The 14477-nt window shown below is 52.1% G+C and overlaps 2 protein-coding genes across 8 annotated transcripts in view; one reads left to right on the top strand and one right to left on the bottom strand.

Annotated features, from left to right (window-relative positions):
* ZFYVE21 (zinc finger FYVE-type containing 21) overlaps positions 1-9650 on the top strand; it is a 60721-nt gene extending 51071 nt beyond the window's left edge. For both annotated transcript variants that reach the window (XM_038751265.1, XM_038751256.1), the window contains 2 exons: positions 6395-6537; positions 9009-9650. In XM_038751265.1, coding sequence (XP_038607193.1) covers positions 6395-6537; positions 9009-9044 — 179 coding nt within the window. In that variant the 3' untranslated portion in view covers positions 9045-9650. The remainder of the gene's footprint in view (positions 1-6394; positions 6538-9008) is intronic.
* Positions 9651-9924: 274 nt separating this feature from the next.
* Positions 9925-14477, bottom strand: part of PPP1R13B (protein phosphatase 1 regulatory subunit 13B) — a 99105-nt gene continuing 94552 nt past the window's right edge. For all 6 annotated transcript variants that reach the window (XM_038751222.1, XM_038751231.1, XM_038751194.1 and 3 more), the window contains 2 exons: positions 13515-13714; positions 9925-11430 (listed from right to left, as the gene is read on the bottom strand). In XM_038751222.1, the coding sequence (XP_038607150.1) occupies positions 11389-11430; positions 13515-13714 (242 nt within the window). In that variant the 3' untranslated portion in view covers positions 9925-11388. The remainder of the gene's footprint in view (positions 11431-13514; positions 13715-14477) is intronic.

The following is a 14477-nucleotide window of genomic DNA, read 5'->3' as shown; positions in this document are numbered from 1 at the left end:
ACTTGCAGTATGTAAACAGCTTTAGTGGAAGTGTTTCTGGCCACCAGTTGTCTTGGGCTTCGCTGCTGGGGCTGAGTGGTCAGACAGTCAGTCGTGTATTTACTGTGTGCAGAGCACTGTACTAAGCACTTGGGAGAGTGCAATACAGCAGAGTTGGTAGACCTGTTCCCTGCCTACAAGGAGCTTACGAACTAGAAGGGGAGACAGACACCAATAGAAATAAATTATAGATATGTACGAAAGTGTTGTGGGGCTGGGTGAGCCCGTTCTTGGGTAGGGACCGTCTCTACATGTTGCCGACTTGTACTTCCCAAGCGCTTAGTACAGTGCTCTGCACACAGTAAGCGCTCTATAAATACGATTGAATGAATGAATGGGAGTGGGGGATGAATAAAAGGCGCAAGTCACGACAACACAGAAGGGAGTGGTAGAAGAGGAAAGGAGGGCTTCGTTGGGGAAGGCCTCGTAGAGGAGATGTGCCTTCAATGAGGCTTTGAGGGTGCGGGGAGAGTAATTGGTAGGTGGTAGTAATATTTTTTTATGGACAAAATGTGTGCCAAGCACTATAATCAATTAATATCAGTAGCATTGAGTGCTTACTATAAGCACAGAAGTGTACTAAGCGCTTGGGAGAGTACAGTGCAACAGAATTAGCAGAAATGTGCCCTTCCCATAATGAGCTTACAGCCTACAGGGGGAGACAGACATCAATATGAATAAATAAGACATTTACAATATATAATTTAAAGATATGTACATAAGTGCTGTGGGGTTGGGGCAAATATCAAATGTCCAGTGGTCACTCACAGATCCAAGTGCAGGAAATATACTAAGCATTGGGAAACACTGGGAATTTGACAGGATTCCTGGCCCTCCAGTGTTACATATTCCAGGGGAAGACAGGGATTTGGGACACACCTAAAGGGAGAGCAGACTTTGAATCAGAAATCTCATGCAATCGGAGCACTATTTTTAGACTGTGAGCCCACTGTTGGGTAGGGACCGTCTCTATATGTTGCCAACTTGTACTTCCCAAGCGCTTAGTACAGTGCTCTGCACACAGTAAGTGCTTAATAAATACGATTGATTGATTGATTGCTGCATTTCAAGCAATCTGAGTCTGATATTGGGGCTCTGATAGTGCCGGTTTATTCCCTAGGATCCTGACCCAAGTAAGTGAGCAGCATGGCTTAATGGATAGAGCCCAGGCCCAGGAGTCCGAAGGACCTGGGTTCTAATCCCTGCTCTGCCATGTGTCGGCTGCGTGACCTTGGGTAACTCATTTCACCTCTCTGGGCCTCAGTTAACCCCATCTGTAAAATGGGGATTAAGACTGAGACCCATGTGGGACAGGGACTGTGCTTAGAACAGTGCTTAGCACATAGTAAGCGCTTAGCAAGTACCATAATAAGAATTACTGTTGTTTAGCCCCCAGAGCAGAGAGAGACTTCCTCTAGTGCTAACCCCAAAGAGGGCTGAGGCTGCTGGCTCGGAAGTTGCCGCTCTGGAGCTCTGCGGAGGCTGGGTTTGGGGACTGTCCCCTCCTCTCCACCCCACCAGGCATGGAGACCCCAGGGTCCTGCCTATTGCAGCCCTGTGGAACAGATTCTCGAGGGCCAAAGCTGACCAGAAAATAGGAGATGGCCCCTTAATAATAATAATAATAATAATAATAATAATAGTAATAATGGCATTTGTTAAGCGCTTACTATGTGCAACGCACTGTTCTAAGCGCTGGGGAGGTTACAAGGTGATCAGGTTGTCCCACGTGGGGCTCACAGTCTTAATCCCCATTGTACAGATGAGGGAACTGAGGCCCAGAGAAGTGAAGTGACTTGGCCAAAGTCATCCAGTTGACAGTTGGCGGGGCCGGGATTTGAAACCATGACCTCTGACTCTAAAGCCCGGGCTCTTTCCACTGAGCCACGCTGCTTCCCCAGTGCTCTGCACACAGTGAGCGCTCAGTAAATACGACTGAACGAATGAGTCCATCAACGGGAGGTTCCCCAATCAATCAGTCGTATTTATTGAGCGCTTACTGTGTGCAGAGCACTGCACCGAGCGCTTGGGAAGTCCAAGTTGGCAACATCTAGAGGCGGTCCCTACCCAACAGTGGGTTCACAGTCTAGAAGGGGGAGACGGACGACAAAACCAAACATATTAACAAAATAAAATAGAAATGGAGGGAGAGAAACAGAGACGAGACAAGCGTCCTTAGGGCAGCAGTGGGCCTCTCGGCTTGTCCTGGCCCTGCCCAGCCCCTCAGATTCCCGGAGGTGACGTTCCTCCAGTCAATCAGCGGTTATTTATTGAGCGCTTTCTTTGTGCTGAGCACAGAACTAAGCGCTTGGGAGAGTACTCTGCAGCAGATTTGATAGACACCGTCCCTGCCCACATCGAGCTTCTGGGGTAGAGGGGGGAGGCGGACGATAAGAGAAATAAATTAGTTACGGATCTAGAAGTAAATCCCTCCAACTCTCACCCAGCTGGTGGAGCGCCAGTGCCCTGCCACTTATCTGCTGAGTGACCTTGGGCAAGTCACTTAGCTTCTTTGGACCTCAGTTACTTCACCTGTAAAATAGGGACCAAGACTGTGAGCCCTTTGGGGGACGGGGACTACGTCTGACCCGATTATCTTGTGTCTACCCCAGCACTTAGTACAGTGCCTGGCACATAGTAAGTACTTAACAAATACCGTAATTATTGATATTGTTATTAGGACCAAGCTGGGGGCTTTCTCCCATTGGAGCGGAGGCTGGGCTTGCCTGGCGGCAGCTGAGAGAGCTAATCGGGACCAGCACTGGGGATTGACCCTCAGCCTTGCCCTCCTAACCACCTGCCCGCAGTCTCCCCTCCATGTTGATCACACATATTTTTAATTATTAGTATTATTATGATCATGTGGATTATTAATTATTAGTATTATTACTATAACATGGACTAAAGCACTCACAATGTGCTAAACACCGGGGTAGATGCGAGCGATCAGATCAAGCATGGTTTGTCCCACACCATCTAAGGGGGAGGAGAGCAGGTATTTTTGTCCCCATTTTTACAGAGGAGGGATCTGAGGCCCAAAAAAGTAAAGTGACTTGCCCAAGCAAGCACATAGCATTGCCCTGGATATAGCAGGGCAAGAGTGGAGCTAAAATTAGGCCCCAGGTTTCCTGGCACACAAACTCATGCCCTTTTCATTAGGCCTCACTGACAAGAAACTCCTGCCCTTTTCATTAGGCCTCACTGACAAGCCTGCCTTTGGGTTACTGGTTGCTTGGATGGGCACAATTTTTTGTTGTTTTTTTTTTTAAATGGTATTTACTAAGCACTAACTTAAGTACCAGACACTGGGGAAGATACCAGTTAATTAGGTTGGACACGGTCTCTGTCCCACTTGGGGCTCACAGTCTTAATGCCCTTTTTACAGATGAGAGAACTGAGGCCTAGAGAAGTGAAGAGACTCTCCCAAGGTCACTCAGCAGCCAAGTGGCAGAGCAGGCATTAGAACCCAGACCCTTGTGCCGCCCGGGCTCTGTCCACCACTAGGCCGATTCAGAGCACGATCCAGCGTCCTGCCTCCCTCAGACTCGGCTCAGACCTTTCCACTTGTTCATTCATTCAGTCGTACTTATTGAGCGCCTAAGCACTGGACTAAGCGCTTGGAAAGTACGATTCGGCAGCAGGTAGAGACGATCCCTACCCAACAACGGGCTCCCTTGTTGTCCCGAGAGGGCGAAAGCCGTTGGAATCCCCGGGCTCAGCCCCAATTTTGGAGAGCTGACTGCAACCAGGCTGCAGTGGGGCTGCACCGGGGCTGCACATCTCCCCACCTTAGAGCCGCTGAGGGGGTGTCTGCTTGCCCAATGTGCCCAGGATTGCCCAGTTGGGCATCATGTAGTGGTCACCGCCCACCTCTGCACACTCCTAGAATGCTCAATTCGGCTAGAGGATTCCCGTATAAGTCAGTGAGTGGTATTTATTGAGTGCTTACTATGTGCAGAGCATTGTACCGAGCACTTGGGCGAGGACAATATAGGAGCTTTCTTTTCCTGGAGAAAGGAGTCTGGGTTTCCGGCGTGGCTGGGTAGCATCTTGTCCATAGCAAGTTTGTTTTTCATTCATTCATTCATTCATTCAATCGTATTTATTAAGCGCTTACTATGTGCAGAGCACTGTACTAAGCGCTTGGGAAGTACAAGTCATTTATTTATGACTTGTTTTTACGGTTTTATTTTATGGTAGTTGTTAAAGGCTTACTATGTGCCAGGGACTGTAGAGAAGCAGCGTGGCTCAGTGGAAAGAGCGCGGGCTTGGGAGTCAGAGGTCATGGGTTCGAATCCCGCCTCCCCCACATGTCTGCTGTGTGACCTTGGGCAAGTCACTTCACTTCCCTGTGCCTCAGTTCCCTCATCTGTAAAATGGGGATTAAGACCGTGAGCCCCACATGGGACAACCTCATCTCCTTGTATTCCCCCAGCGCTTAGAACAGTGTTTTGCACATAGAAAGCGCTTAACAAATACCAACATCATTATTATTATTATTATTATTATTATTATTATTATTATTATTATTATCCTAACTGAGCGCTGGGGTAGATACAAGCTAACCAGGTTGGACACCGTCCATGTCCCACCTGGGGCTCCCAGTGCTCTGCACACAGTAAGCGCTCAATAAATACGATTGATTAACCCCCATTTTCCAGATGAGGTAACTGAGGCCCAGAGAAGTGAAGGGACTTGCCTAAGGTCACCCAGCAGACAAGCGGCCGAGCTGGGATTAGAACCCAAGTCCTTCGGATTCGCGGGCCCGTGCTCTATCCACTGGGTCACGCTGGCTCGGCTTTAGTCAAAGATAAGTTTAAGAAAAAATTGGCAGGTGGTAAAGAGAAGTGAATTATCCACTGTGGGGTGCCCCTGGCTTCCACGCCCAGCTCCGCCACTAGCCCACGTAGCACTGGGCGAGTTGTTTAGGGCAGGGCTGGTGCCAGAGGAAGGAAGGAGGGAAGCGGAGAGAGAGGGAACAAGGAAGGGAGGAAGGAAGGGCGGGAATCAATCAATCAATCAATCGTATTTATTGAGTGCTTACTATGTGCAGAGCACTGTACTAAGCTTTTGGGAAGTACAAATTGGCATCACATAGAGACAGTCCCTACCCAACAGTGGGCTCACAGTCTAAAAGGGGGAGACAGAGAACAGAACCAAACATACCAACAAAATAAAATAAGTAGGATAGAAATGTACAAGTAAAATAAATAAATAAATAAATAGAGTAATAAATATGGAGAGAGGGAACAAGGAAGGGAGGAAGGAAGGGCAAGGTCACTTGGGCCCTGAGTCTTATTCCAAACTTCTCCCCCGAGCTGGGCCACCGAGAAGGTTAGAGAACTCGCCCTCTGGGCGTCTCTGTGACCTTGTGGTGGCCGCGTGTGTGCCTGGGGCTAGCCTGTAAGAGACGCACATTGCCCTCTCCCTCCACCTGTCCCCGCTGCTCAGCTTACCAAGTTTAGGGACCAGAGAAGCAGCGTGGCTCAGTGGGAAGAGCCCGGGCTCGGGAGCCAGAGGTCATGGGTTCGAATCCCGGCTCCGCCACTTGTCAGCTGTGTGACCTTGGGCAAGTCACGTCACTTCTCTGAGCCTCAGTTCCCTCATCTGTAAAATGGGGATTAAGACTGTGAGCCCCGCGTGGGACAACCTGATCACCTTGTCTCCCCCCCAGCGCTTAGAGCAGTGCTTTGCACATAGTAAGCGCTTAACAAATGCCATTATTATTATTATTAGTGGGGGAAATGTGGCCAGCTTAGCACCTCACTGGGCCACAGGATCCCTCAGGCCAGGACTCCTTACTTGGGGCCGGCTCACTGAAGTCCAGATTCCCAGAGGTGCGGGCAGCCTGTTGTCTCCTGGCGGGTCGGGCTTTTCCCTGCCCCTAAACCCTGCTGAGGCGGCGGGCTAGTCTCAGAAATAGCTGTGCATTTGGCCAAGGGGTAAAGCGTTGGCACCGACCTTGCGACTGGGCACTCTCCTCCTCTCCTGCGTCCTCCAGCCCCGCCATGGTGGGGGTCCAGGGCTCTGTTTACCCACTGGAGCCAAGGGCTCTTTGCATTCTGCCAGCCCACCTCTCTCTGCCCTGCTCTGTCTCTTCTCTCTTGTTGCCTTTGCCCCCCAAACTCTCAGGGAAAAGTGGGCACCGGCACCCGGGGCCCTTTTCCACAAGCGGGCAGGCTGGACCTCCCCGGGAGCCTTTGGGGCGACGGGAGCCGGCTGAGCCGGAGCCTTTTGATCCCACTTGCGTGAGCCCGTTGTGGACAGGGAGTCTGTGGTACTCTCCCAAGCGCTTAGTGCAGTACCAGCGGCTCAGCTCCGTGCCCCTTGCCTCACGTTGCCTTCGCTCTCCCAGGAGGCAACAGCCGAGCCAGCGGGATGCTCCTCCAGTACAAGGTGCCAGGGGCCGAGGGGGTGACCCAAGCCAAGTTCACGCCCCACGACGATTCCAATTCCACCAAGAAGCTGTCGGCGACGTGGCTCGCAGCCATGTACAAGGTAGGTAGGTCGCGGAGGGTGGACGGGGCGGCCGCCCTCCAGACCCCCGGAGAGCACCGGCCTGGCCTTGGGGGAGATTGGGCTGCGGGAAGTCACGGGAAGCCTGGCAGCCTCCACTGCCGTTTCCCGGAACGACGGCCGTGCCGTGTCCGGAGCGGTGTGGCCAGCCCGACCCCACATTTGCGGTAGCTACTGATTGCGTGGGTGTTCGTGTGTTTGTGCGCGGTGTCAGAAAAAGACTGGATTGGAAACCCTGAGGAACGGGGAGCTGGGGGAGAGCCCCAAGGGTTTCCTGAGTCAGTCGATCAATCCATCGTATTTATCGAGCACTTACTGGGTGCAGAGCGCTGTTCTAAGCATTTGGGAGAGTCCAATACCACGGAGTCGGTAGATATGTTGCCCGCCCACAGTGAGCTTAAGAGTCTAGCGGGGGAGAGACATTGATATAAGTAAATTGTGGATATGTGCGTAAGTGTTGTTGTGGGATTGAGGGAGAAGGTGAAAAAAGGGAGCTAATCCAAATGCCAGCTGAAGTTCCCTTATAAACTTGGGTCGTGGGTTCTAATGCCGGCTCCGCCACTTGTCTGCTGCGTGGTGCTGGGCGAGTCGTTTTGCTTCGCTTCCCTGTGCCTCACCTCTTCTGGAAAATGGTGACTGTGAGCCCCATGAAGGAAGGGAATGTGTCCAACCCGATTTGCCCGTATCCATCCCAGCGCTCAGTCCAGTGCTTGGCGCATAGTAAGCACTTAACAAATTACCACATTTATTAATGCTTCCCAGGAGCCGACAGACAAGCGGCAGTGTAGAGCCTCCACGGCTCAGGGGGTCCCCTTTCCCTGAATAATGATGATGCTGATGATTGCGGTAATTTAAACACTATGTGCCCTACATGGAACTGAGCGCTGGGATAGATATGAGATCATCAGGTGGGACACGGCCCCTTTCCCATATGGGGCTCAGAGATGGAGTGGGAAGGAGAACTGGTATTGAATCCCGAATCCCCATTTTACAGGTGAGGGGAATGTCAGACATAAGGAAGGCCAGGCATGGGCTCAAAGCCCCGGGTTGGAGACGGGTGACTGATTGCTGATGTGCACTGGGCTCCTGCACAGGGGAAGGCCACCCCAAACCTACCCATCGGCAAGGACCGAAACTGATAATAATAATAATAATATAATAATGGTGGTATTTAAGCGCTTACTATGTGCCAAGCACTGTTCTAAGCAGTGGGGGGATACAAGGTGATCAGATTGTTCCACACAGGGCCCACAGTCTTAATCCCCATTTTACAGTTGAGGTAACTGAGGCCCAGAGAAGTTAAGTGGCTTGCCTAAAGTCACACAGCTAAGTGGCGGAGCAGGGATTCGAACCCATGACCTTTGACTCCCAAGCCCGTGCTCTTTCCACTGAGCCACACTGCTTCCCTACCTAAGCACGAAGAGCAAACTAGCAGGGAACCCCAGTGATGCTTTCATACATGATGCTACTTCAGGTGAACCGCGTCCAATGTCCACGTCCTCTAAGCCGTAAGCTCGTCATGGGCAGGGGATGTGTCTGTGATATCGTGCTCTCCCAAGCGCATACTACAGTGCTCTGCACCCAGTAAGCGCTCAATAAACAGGATTGAGTGACGGCAGAGGCAGGGAGCAGTAGCTACTCTCTGCTCTGATACGCCCCAGCTAACTGCCTTTTTGTGATGCGAGAAAAGCAGCGTGGCCCAATGGATAGAGTCCACTCTTCTCAGGTGGAAGGACTTGGGTTCTAATCCTGGCTCCAGCACTTGTCTGCTGGGTGACCTTGGGCAAGTCACTTCTCTGTGGCTCAGTTATCTGTAAAATGGGGATCTGGGACACGGACCGTGTCCCATCCAGTTAGTTTGCATCTACCTCAGCACTTAGTAGTGCCTGACACGTAGCACTTAAGGAATACCAATTAACACCCCCCACCTCTAGCTGTAAGGGCAAATCTCCGCCTGGATGTGAGGTTTCAGCCTTCTTTCCCAAGCAGGGATCAGTGTCCGACAGGATCGGGCAGAATCTGCTGTCCGGCGCCCCTGGTCCGTTGGCTTCCAGGGGCGAGGGCCCAGCCCTCACCCGTTCCTGGGCTAGAGCTGCCCCGGGATCTGTAAAACAAAGCGTTATTCAGAAACGCTGGCCCTGACTCAGACGCGGCGTGGATGTGGGGCCTCGCAGAGAAGGGAGAGGAAAAAGGTGGACTTTGGCTTTTCCGCGACTGTTCGCTTGATGCCACTGGCTGCTGTTACTTCCAAGTAGTAGCTCACGCGGCAGGAGAGTAGGGTGGGTACTACAGCTCAGCCGCGCTCCCTTCCACGTGGGAGCCGCGATGGGGGAAGACCGTGGTGGCACGAGGGAGAAGTCGAGTCAGGGAAGAGGCGGAAACTTGCGGTTGCTCGCCCTCTCTTTGGCTCCAGCGGCTCTTCCCCCCTCTCCCTCTCTGTCTCCATCCCCCAGGCGGCCAAACTCCTCTACGAATCGCGGGACCAGTAACAGCACCAGGCGACCGGAGGCTGGAGCGTCCGGCGGAGACGGCCGCTGCGCCCGGGGGCGTCGGGGGCTCCGGGCAACAACCGCTGTGGGCGCAGGGCCCTGCGCTGGGGGCAACCCACGCGTTGACTTATCTAGTGCAATACGGCTACAGTTTATTAACGCTTTCGACCTAGCTGCACTCGGAAAGCTGTCTTATCCTGTCGGTACTTCCTCTGGCTGGGGTAGAGAGAACTCCATCCACACTACTGTCGGTTTCTTTGTTAACATGGGTCCGCCTCTGGTGGGTAACTCGGCGGGCTCGGTCCACGGGGCCGGCACCTCACTTCTAAGGCCGTGCATTCCTCTTCTGAAGCGGGAGCCTCGGGGAGCGGGGTGGGTGAACTCGCATCCAGGACGCCTGTGTTTTCCGGGCCCCCCAGCCTTAGACTGTTTTGTAGACTGCCCTCTCTCACCAGACCACGGCCTGGGCGAGGGACGTTTTTGATACTCCGGTGACCGGCGTTTTCCAGGTTTTCTATTTTTTCACTTGTATCTCACCTGGCGCAAATGGTTGCGTAGCAGTCGATGTGTCTAAAAAGCTTGTGATTAAAAACTCTATTTTGAAAAATAATCTAGACCCCGCTGGTGCTTCGCTCGGAGGCCGGGGGGGAGAGGGAGAGGTTCTCGGAGCACCACCTTGTCCACGAGGCTGAAGGAGCACCCTCACCAACCGGCCCTTCGGACAAGCTGGGATGGAAAAATGGTCTCTACCCGGATCGAGCCACGTTTTCCCTCCGTGCGGAGGCCAGGAGCTTGCAGCCGCGTGCCTCTGCCGTCCCTCCGCTTCCACTCAGATGCAGGGTTTCCTGCGTGAACGCATCCAAGCGGCAAGACGCGGTCATGCGGTAACAGTAGTTTATTGTGCACATTTACATATTTTCTCAATTAGCAGTATTCGGGGGGGGGGGGGGGCTCTTAGAAATAGTTCTATCACATTCATGTAGCAGGTGTTTAACAATACCCTTTCACTTTCCGTCACCACAATATATACAGTTAATGCTAAAATGTGGTCAGTTACAACGTGGCATAAATGGAGATTTTTTTCTTTTATATTATATATATGTATATATATATATATATATAAATTATACACAAGACTTATACCGGCCTACACTCGAATGAGAAACGAACTTTTCCAACAGAGGGCTACAGCTGATAATCGGGGGGGGGGGATTCAAAAATACTTTTGGTATAGAAAAGCATATACATACAAACTCCAGCGAAGTGCTTTTTTTCTTTCTTTTTTTTTTTTTTTTTTGCTCTTAACTACAATGTAGTGGAAAAGGTTATTGCATAAACTAACTGGCCCTGACATTACGCATAGGGCTTCAGGAGCCACAGCAACTTTCCTCCTGCCCCATTCACGATCCTTCCCTCCCTCACCTAGAACCCTCTTGATTTTTCCCTCTCGTCGCTCCCGCTAAAAGGAACGCTTTCTCCACCGTTCCTGTGATCAGGCTGTCGCCACCCGACCCGCGCTCCTCTCGCCTTCCTCGACTATTGCACTTGCTTACGTCCAGACATGCTTAAACCTCGGCTGACTCCAGTGTTCCTGACTCTTCCGCCAGTGTAAAACCAACGCAGACTGCAGCGGGGTGAAAATCGTCAAGTGTACGTCTGTCGAAGTTGAGTGAGATAGGGTGAGTTGGGGGGAGGCTGGAACTAACTCGTTCTAGGCTTTCCAAGCAAGTTCCGCGCTTGCTTTCACTTTTAATACCTTGCCGCCGACAGGCCTCCAACCATCCCTCGGCCGGCCCCCGCTCCCTTACCAGCCCTCGAGTGCTCAAATCGACTAGCCCAAGTCTTGGCACCTCAGGGCAGTCACTGGGGAGACTAAAAAGAACAGACAGCACCTCTGCGCTTTGTAATAACGTTGAACACGAGAAGCTTCCACACAGGGAATCCTTTGGTAAATACAGAGCCGGAGCGGGGTTCTTTGACATACAGCAGTTGGCGAAGGGGTGACGGGGGGAGTGGTGAATAGCAAAAGATGCCTGCCATAGACACGGGGGTTGGGGGCTGGGTTAGAGGCATCGATTTGGGACTTACAGTAATTGGCAGATACAGTGTTCTTGGATCGGTAAGTACCTCTCGTGGTTACTGGCAAATCCGAGAAAGGGCCTCACTCACAAGCCGCGGCTTTTTCACATTCTGCCCGCTGCCTGCTGACGCGAGCACCGTTTGTTTGTTTAAAAAATTTTTTTACTGTTTCAGTTCGCCTGGTGAAATGGGCTAGAATAAACATCTTCAGTAGCTGTGGAAGCTTCCAGTAATGGGCAAGGTATTGCACTGCTCCGTGCCGAAGTCAAGCAAGGGTTCGCTGCCTGGGTTTGATCCTTGGGTACAACTGCAAAGCGACAGGATGAGTTAGAACCACCACTGAATTGAAAGGAACAGTTTTAACATCCTCAAAGCGGGGCTGGGCCTGGTTTTAGTGACCTCTTCCCAACCCATCGGACACACCGGGGCAGCCCATTATTTTGGGGCCTCTGATCCTCTACAGTAAAGAACATGGGGCTCCACTCGCTTTTTGATCCTGAAGAGGTAAGTGGGTTTCCTGAGGTGATGGCATAGGCTGGCCAACCCTCTCCTGGTCTTCCAGGAGCCAAGGGCGCATCTGGAAATGCTTGCTTATCCCAAGAGGCTCCATCTATGACTTGAAGCGTACCTGCCCTGCTTTCCCCGAAGAGACCTTTTACAGACAGATCTCCTCTTCTTAGAACCCTCCAGGAGAGATGCAGCATTGTTTTATTGCTGCCCACCTAAAATCAATCTTATTTATTGAGCGCTTACTGTGTGCAGAGCACTGTACTAAGCGCTTGGGAAGTACAAGTTGGCAGCATATAGAGACAGTCCCTACGCAACAGTGGGAACCTGGGCAGTGGCAACCTAGGGGCATCGAGTGCTGATGCCTCCCCTTCTGGGAATGCCCTAGCCCCTAACTGGCCCGAGGAGGCTGAGAAAATAGAAGCAGCATGGTGTAATTGATAGAGCCCGAACCCAGGAGTCAGAAGGTCAGGGGTTCGAATCTCCACTCTGCCACTTGTCTGCTGTGTGACCTCGGGCAAGTCACTTCACTTCTCTGGGCCTCATCTGTAAAATGGGGATTGAGACGGTGAGCCCCACCCAACTTGCTTGTATTCACCCCAGCGTTTAGTATAGTACCTGGCGCACAGTTAGTGCTTAACAGATACCATAATTATTATTATTAAATAGCCACTGCCCAATGATCCAGTCCTGGAGTCATGAACCGGACAAAGGTGTCTCATTTAGGGTTTTTCTTGGACTTAGTTCTTTGGCCTTGGGTTTCCAGGGCTTCTGCTTCCTAGGAGGAGACACACCTTGAGCCCCATCCCCTCCTTTTCCCCGACCTGCCCTGTTCCCTCCTGCCCCTTGCCCAACCCTAGGCTCTCACAGTAAATCGACAAATACTGCACCACCTAAACTCGCTGACAGCTTTGGAACCTGCTCCGGAGGGAGAGCTGACACACTCCCCTTCCTGTTGGGACCTATGCCAAAATGTCCCAAAATCAGAGAAGCAGTGTGGTCTAGTGAGGCTGGGAGTCAGAAAGACCTGGGTTCTAATTCCGGCTCAGCAAACATGTCTGCTGGGTGACCTCGGGCAAGTCACTTTGCTTCTCTGTGCCTGTTACCTAATCTGCAAAATGGGAATTAAGACTGTGAGCCCCACGTGAGACAGGGACTGTGTCCAAACTGATGTGCTTGTACCCACCCAAGCACTTCCTATAGTGCCTGGGACACAGTAGGCACTTATACCACGGTTATTATTATTAGAGCTAGGGATGCCCTTGAGACTGAGCCCACAGGGGCCAAGGACACTGGTGCCCTCCCTCCTTTAACTTCACTGCTTGGGCATTGAGTCCAGAGGTCTGCCCTACTCCTGGCCCTGCTCTCCATAGATTCTTGCAAGGAGACAGACCTCTGGTACCAAAGGCCCACAAAGAAGGAAAGCCCCGTGCTTCAGCTAGTTTCTTGTGGATCTGGTTTGGGTTCAGCTAAAGGCTGAGGCCCATTCCACCCACTGGGAGACTCCTAGCGCCAACCTCCTGCTGTGGGCTTCAAGGGCGCCACGCCCAGTCTCAGCCCCATAAACCTTGGCAGCTCCATAATAACGATGATAATTGTACTACTTGTTAAGTGCTTACTATGTGCCAGGCATTTTACTAAGTGCTGGGTTGGCTACAAGCAAAAATTGGGGTTGGACACAGTCCCTGTCCCCCCACGGGGCTCACGGTCTCAATCCCCGTTTTACAGATGAGGGAACTGAAGTGAGACGACTTACCCAAGGTCACAAAGCAGACACGTGGGGGAGCCGGAATTAGAACCCATGACCTTGTGACTCCTAGGCTTGTGCTCTACCCCCTAGGCCCGGCTGCTTCTCCATCAGCGGGCCAGACCCAAGCCACTTACCCCCAGGAGATTCTTGGGCACGTAGCCTTCTTTCTCTCCAAGGCGTGCCCACCACCACTCGGTTTCGTTGTCATCTTTGCGTCGCAGGATGGTGATGGCGTCGCCTTCGTGGAATGACAGCTCATCTTGGTTCTGGGCTTCGTAATCCCACAAGGCATACACCAATCCTTTGTTCATCACCCCCAGCTTCTCCTGGACACCTGATGGCAAAGGAAACATCAGTCTCGGCGCCTGCAGCCCCGGGGCCCGGCAACTCCTTCCTGGCTCCCGGTCAGGTTTCCGGGGGATCTGGAACCGCCACTGTCTCCGTGAGGGATGGAGGCCTAACTTGGTGAAAGAATGAGTCACAGGCTGGGGGTCGGCCATGCTTCCACCGCCCAGACCGCTTTGCCCAACTACCCCCCTCACCTGCTCCAACGGGGCAAATCCCGGTCTGTTTCCCCCACGCCATCTAACCCTCGTGAGGAGTCTCTCAGGTTTGGGGGTATGAAACAATCCTGTGGCTCGACCACCTTATTTCACTCGTCCATTCAGTCATATTTACTGCACACTTATTGTGTGCAGAGTACTGAAACTAAGCTCTTGGGAAAGTACAATTCAACAATAAACAGACATTCCCTGCTCACAATGCGCAAACTTCCTCATGCCTCTTTCTCCAAGGGTTCCTGTCTCTGAAACTGGCCGTAACTCTTGGGCAGTCAGATGGTGGTGTAAAACAAGGCGCACCCTGAGCTGCTTTGTCCTACCCGCTGCACAGAGCCCAGAGAGGAAGCATAATCACCCTCGGGCTTTTCCTCCTGATTCTCTCCCACTGTGCTCTCCTCTCTGGATGACTACTCAGCATCGTCCTCTCACCCCCTCCATTGCTCACCTCTACCTCCACTGCAACTATTAGTGCCTGCCATACAGTGCTGTGCTGGTCCCACCTCTGCAGTTTTGATGACTTCTGTCACCTTCTCTCCT

This window comes from Tachyglossus aculeatus, chromosome 1 (genome assembly GCF_015852505.1).
Source record: "Tachyglossus aculeatus isolate mTacAcu1 chromosome 1, mTacAcu1.pri, whole genome shotgun sequence".
NCBI lineage: Eukaryota > Metazoa > Chordata > Mammalia > Monotremata > Tachyglossidae > Tachyglossus > Tachyglossus aculeatus.
This window is presented reverse-complemented; position numbering and strand designations above follow the sequence as displayed.